General features: G+C 40.9%; 1 protein-coding gene across 1 annotated transcript; it reads right to left on the bottom strand.

Moving 5' to 3' along the window:
• Positions 1 to 3,314: 3,314 nt before the first annotated feature.
• Positions 3,315 to 4,893, bottom strand: ptger4c (prostaglandin E receptor 4 (subtype EP4) c). Its single transcript, XM_059344824.1, has 2 exons — positions 4,033 to 4,893; positions 3,315 to 3,911 (listed from the first exon to the last, which is right to left on the bottom strand). The coding sequence occupies exons 1-2, from the start codon at positions 4,891 to 4,893 to the stop codon at positions 3,315 to 3,317; spliced, it is 1,458 nt and encodes a 485-aa protein (XP_059200807.1).
• Positions 4,894 to 6,136: the final 1,243 nt, after the last annotated feature.

The following is a 6,136-nucleotide window of genomic DNA, read 5'->3' as shown; positions in this document are numbered from 1 at the left end:
TCAGAGTAACATTGATTTCAGAGAAACGGCGTCTATCTGAACAGTTAGGTAGACCGCAAGCTACAACCTGATTTTCATAAATGTCATAAAATGAGCAATAACCACAATATTTAAGGTGTAGTACTACTAAAATAGTACTTTAGTACTAATAGTACAATAGTCCTCCACTCCTCCACATAAATGAGCCATTCTTGGTAGGAGGCAACCATAACTATGGTTTTGGGGAAAATCTGCTTTTATGTAATTTATGCAATTTTTTAACATATATTGTATTATATTATATAATATATACATATTTTCTCAACATTGTATTTCGACTTTATTCTCGACACTTCGACTTTTTTCTCAAACTTAATAAGGATTTATTTTTTCTGTCCTACCTGGCTCTAACCCTCTTCAGTTAATTCTAACCCTGTATTGCATCAAAAGTATGTTTATAACACATCATCCATGAGTGACCAGCAGTTCTAAAGTATTATATCTAAGTATTACTTGACCTTATAAGTAATTATAAAATGCTTTATAAAGTGCTATTATTATTGTTATAGAGCAGTATTTATAAGTGATTTTAACTGTGCTTATACAGTGCTATAAGCAGATTATAACACATTCTAAACACGTCATGGAAAGTCCTAATAACAAAAACAAAATTCAGAAACAAATTGACCTACATTGAAGTGATGTGATATACTTAATATACTAAATAAAACGTTTTTTTTCTCAAAAGCACCTCACATACTTGAGTCTGACAGCCGGCTAATGATATCAGCTTTTCCACTGCTTCATGGAAACAGAGCGTCAGTCTCAATGTCCAGAATGTATGTACAGCTAACAAAACATTTACACTACAAACCTCAACGTTTCTCATCTAAAAGTGGTGATTTCTATTCAGTTACACACTCCCAATATGTCACACTATTATTATTATTATTATTATTATTATTATAATTATTATTATTATTATTATTATTTTATAAATGTTTCTTTATTTTTGTATGGCATTATCCTCTAAGGGAATAAAGTTTTTTAATATACACCTTGTTATCACTCTTCACTTCTCTGATTACTGCTTAAAAATAATGTTTTTTCCTTTTTACCTCCATAATGATTTTTGCTGTGAGTGTTTTCAACACCACTTCCTTTTTTCTAGTCCAATTCAAACAGGACTTTTTATGTTGTAGAGCCACCTGCTGGTGTAAAATAAACAGCAAAATGTGAACCTGTTGTCCCCAGTTTGAACTGGAAGAAGAGTCTCTCTCCTGCCGCCTGTCTGTCCAGCGGAGAATATTGTGGTTCTAAAACCAGCAGAACAGGTAGAACTCAGTACTGTGCTGTCATTTTATTTATCTGCAAAACACGACAGGTCATACAGCCAACACCAACAACACTATTTTTTCCGACCCGTAGTTATCAAAACATTAAATATAAATGTGCAATATAAAACAAGATTTAACAGGTTCAAAAGATCTACATTCAGTTCTCCCTGCATCATGCAACACAGAAAATTAGCAGCATGTCGATTTTGAAGTACATTCATGGAAAAATTATTAGACCATTGTTTTTTTCAATTTCTTGTTAATTTTAATGCCTGGTAAAACTAAAGGTACATTTGTTTGGACAAATATAATGATAACAACAAAAATAGCTCATAAGAGTTTAATTTAAGAGATGATATCTAGACATTTTCCATGGTTTTCTTGATAATAACCAAAATCATTATCAAGAAAACCATGGATGGCTAGATATCAGCTCTTTAATTTTGTCACAATTTATTGTGATATATTTCTGTTGTGCAAATGTACCTTTAGTTGTACCAGGCGTTAAAATGAACAAGAAAGCAAGGAGAAAAAAACAAGGGTGGTCTAATATCTCTTTCCATGACTGTATGTAATCAAGTGTAACAACAACACATAATGAATACAAATGAACTGTTAATGGCACATATGGATTCATACAGTAAATCAAACTCTTAGAGTGTCACTCTTTTTTATTTGTACCCATGGGGTATGATATATTTTTAATAAATTTCCCTGTTTGGAAAATGTCAGTGTATTTTGAGCAGACGTCTTATTGTCGAGAAAATCAGATTCAACTACAATTGCAGATATTGGTCCAACTCATTTTGCTGGAGGATACTGGAACAAATAAATAAATAAATAGACATCACCAGTTTTGTTCCAGCAGCCATAGTGACGCTCACCTGTCATACTCTGTCCCTTCAGTGTCCACCAAACTCTCTACACAGTCAAAAACAAAATCAAAAACTTACCTGTAGAGCAGTTTATTAATATTGATTGTTTCTGTGTGAGTTGCGTGTTGAGAAATATCTGCCCTCTCTGTAATTTAATGGAACTGGATAGCAATCAGCTTGTTAAGTTAAAAACAGCAAAATCATGACCTGGTTAGTCAATATAATCTAGACTTTGTAATGCGAGAAAATAAATGCTTTGAGCTCCATAAACCAAGTGCAATCTAGTTCCACTGGAATCGAAAAAAAAGGCAGATATCTCTACAACAATCTGCAACTCCCACCAAACAATCTAGATTGATGAACAGCGCTACAGGTAAGAGGAAGAATGTTTGCTTCTATTCTTATTTTGGGGTGAACTGTCCCTTTAAGGCTGAATAAATACTTGCTGTTTAACCGCTGAATTGCTCACAAACTTTCCTGTGTACGACGCATGTTACTGGAGGATTTCACTAGAGGGCACACCAGAAAAGTCAGACCTTATAGAATTACCTGATTTGCAGGATGTAAATAACAAACATGGCAACGCTCCAGGAAGTTACTTGCTTTACATTGTTAATTCTGAAATCATGGCCAAAAAAAGAGACAGCAGAGCCATCGTAGATGATATGTTAGGCCCTAAAATGAAGCATGTTGTGACAATGGTGAGTACTGCTTCTACACTGTCACACAAGTTAACAGCAAGTATATCTCTGGCCTGTAGTAGGTTGGTTCACTGTGTTTTACTGGGCCTCACCTGAATGTAGAGATATTCTGGCTGATATGGAAAAGATGCTGTCAGTGCACTTAAACTGAAGAACTTTTGTTCCTCTAAGCTTTAAATAAACCTGAAAATATACATTACGAGATGTTTGTGCAGCAGGTTAAGTCATCAAAGACTCAGAGCTGATGTTGAGATGATTTCAGTCAGTCAGTAAGTTTGTAAGTGCTGTTTCAAGTGTTTGATACAAGCTGATGTGGCTCTTTGGTAGCTCAAAACCATAAAAAGTGATGTGATAGTTTGGAGTTTATCACTGGCAGTGTGGATTTTTTCACAGCTGAATTAAAAGCTGCAGGTAAATGTTCATCAAAGGCATTTCGCTGACTGACATGAACTCGGTGTGCTGAACGTGCACGTGACAATGTCCACTTTCCTGTAGTGCGCGGAGAGGAGCGGCGTGGCGCTGCGTCCCGGAGACGACTTGGCTGCCGCGTCCTGTTTGGAGGCAGATGCTGCTTCCGCCTCACAGCCGATTATCGCGGTGGACTCGACGCTGAAGGGGTGAAAGTTGACCCGGGCGGTGTCGTACTCCCACGCTTGCCTCATTGCGAAGTCCGTAAAGGATGTATTCTTGATGGTCATCCGGTGCTCCACGTCGTTCCTGTAGCTGGCCGTGCGTATTGACGCGTAACTGGTGTCATTGCTGTTTAAAGACGGAGGGGAGTGTTGACCTCCGACCCAGTCGTTGTTGTCACCTTGCCCGTCCTTAAGGTGGGCCACTGACCTCTTCAGCTTCTCGCAGCCCTTCAGCAGCAGGTTCTTCCGGCACAGGATGTACACCCAGGGGTCTAATATAGGGTTGAATGAGGCGAAGCGGATCGCCAACATGTCGCCCCGGTAGTCAGGTTTCCCCCCAGCGGAGATGTAAGCAGGGTCGTACAGCTGGTTCACAAAGATCCGCACCTGTCAGACAGAGGATTTGTTTTATTTACCCAAAAACAGAAAGCAATCATACTTGGCACGCACCGTGCGTAAATATCGCATTAAAACACGGAGTTTAAATAAAACAAGCTGTTGCTCTTACCACCAAAGGGATGGAGCAGACCAGGAACACGATGGTCATGAAGATCATGAGCCAGAACATTTGGATCTCCGCCGCTGAGGTGACTGAGGGCAGCCGGGGGAAGCGGCGCCGTGACCCCCCCTGCTCACACAGCTCCGTCCTGACTATCCCTGTCCTCTGGTTCATCCCCACGAGCGACCTGCACACCGCCAAGTTACACAAAACCGTCACGGCGATCAGCACCAGCATCACGCCGCCGTACAGGAAGGAGTAGCAGGCTCCAAGTGGATCCATCGCCCTCCAGTCCAGGAAGCACCAAGTCCCGGGGAAGTGCCTGACGTGCTGCCCGAAGCCAAAGCTGGGCATAATGCAGAGTACAATGTTAGCCAGGTAGGTGACCAGGAGCGCAAAGCGCGCCATGGACCGGTCTATGTGCTGGGAGTAGAAGTACGCATGGTTTATGGCCAGGTATCGCTCCACAGCCATGGCGCACAGGATGGACATCCCGGCTGAGCCGAAGAAGAGCATGGAGAAGGAGAAGAAGTGGCACAGCAGCACGCCTCCCGGCCAGCGGTTGGCCACATATGTGGCGATCACCACCGGGCTCGTGAAGCACGTCCCCAACAGATCCGTGATGGCCATCCCGCAGACCAGAGTGTAGAAAGTGGTTTCCTTCTGCTCCTTTTTGGAGATGCACAACACAACTATGGCGATGAGGTTCCCCAGGACTCCCACGGCGAACATCGTGGCTGACGTGACCAGAGACTTGGACTCCAGCCGGAGCGCAGGGAACACACTGTGGTTCTGGGTGAGGGAGAGAGGCGGCAGCGGCTCAGAAACATTCGTGTCCAGTTCTCCAAACGTTAGAGTGTCGTTGATCATTATTAAAACCAACAATACACAAAGGTTAAAGTGCAACAACTTTCTGCGATGTTTAGAAAACTTGCTCTCCAAAATATATCATTTAGAATAAAATTACAGCCTGTTTCTAACGCAGCATAAAGGGCACTACACTGAAGTGTTTCTTCTGTTTAGTGTGTTTGAGTCCTGATGCGCCCATATGAAGGTGTGTCTGCTCCTGTTTACACCGCTCTGTGCTGCGGGTATTTAAGCTGTGTGCTGATGTCAGGCGCGTGACGTGCGGGCTGTGAGCGCAGCCACACAGGTTTCCCAGGATCTCATATCTGCATTAAAAAATCAGTATCCAATAGTTTTTATTGCATCCCATTTGTCAGACTCAGAGGTAAATGCCAGCATCCCAGGAGCCACCATGCCAATATCTCATATGTAGCCTCGAAAAAGACAAAAAACTTTTATTTTCAGCAAAAAAAAAAAAATCTGCCTATATTTGCTTTTTGTCATTACTTACCATTAAACTTCCACAGTTAAAAACAGCATATGAACAGGTCCATGTACAACTGAGATAATGCAATATGAGAATGCTAGACTACAACCACATGTGGTTCAACAGGCTGGATTGACTAATTATTAATAGTTTGTTTATCCATATATGGTGCAGGAATGCAGGTCAAAAGGCAGACAATGGTTCAGATCAAGTCATAAATACCAAACTTCAGCACCAAGGTCAGCGCCTTCAACACAGTCAGCACCACCAACATGAGACTGTCATCACACTGCTGCTATTACAAAGCACACACTCAGCATTTAACCCATTATTGATTATTATATGTTTGTTTGAGTTGCATCAATGGTGCAACACAAACCACAGTTTGTTATTGATCCATATATGAGAATGTTTCATCCAAACCAGTTTTAAAATGTTTCAAATGCACCACCAAGAGTATTTCTAGTCTGATTTCTGATACAGTTTTAATCCTGTGTTTATAAAAAAGGCTTTGACTGGACAGACTTCATCAATCACTTCGACCATAAAGCTCCACCGTGAGCTCCATGTGCCTCTTTCAACAGAAAAGGACTCGTGGGGACAAACTGTCAGTGTTACTAATTAACTATATTGATTGCTCTATAGCCTCTCATCTTTGTCTGGAGACTGGTTTTGACCTTTAATGAGAAACAACACAGTTTCTGAAAGCCTGAGAGAAAAGAACACTACCAGACATGATTTCTGTGGGTTGCTTTTAAATTTGACTCTTTTTTCTTGTCA

Source organism: Centropristis striata, chromosome 11 (genome assembly GCF_030273125.1).
Source record: "Centropristis striata isolate RG_2023a ecotype Rhode Island chromosome 11, C.striata_1.0, whole genome shotgun sequence".
Classification (NCBI taxonomy): Eukaryota; Metazoa; Chordata; class Actinopteri; order Perciformes; family Serranidae; genus Centropristis; species Centropristis striata.
Note: the sequence above shows the minus strand (reverse complement) of the source record. Positions and strands in the feature narration are given on the sequence as shown.

Excerpts from the sequence above, each read along its gene's own strand:
- ptger4c (XM_059344824.1), bottom strand. The coding sequence starts at position 4,893 with ATGATCAACGACACTCTAACGTTTGGAGAACTGGACACGAATGTTTCT. Across the intron at positions 3,912-4,032 it reads TCTGCTCCATCCCTTTGGTG|GTGCGGATCTTTGTGAACCA; the intron begins GTAAGAGCAACA and ends TCTGTCTGACAG.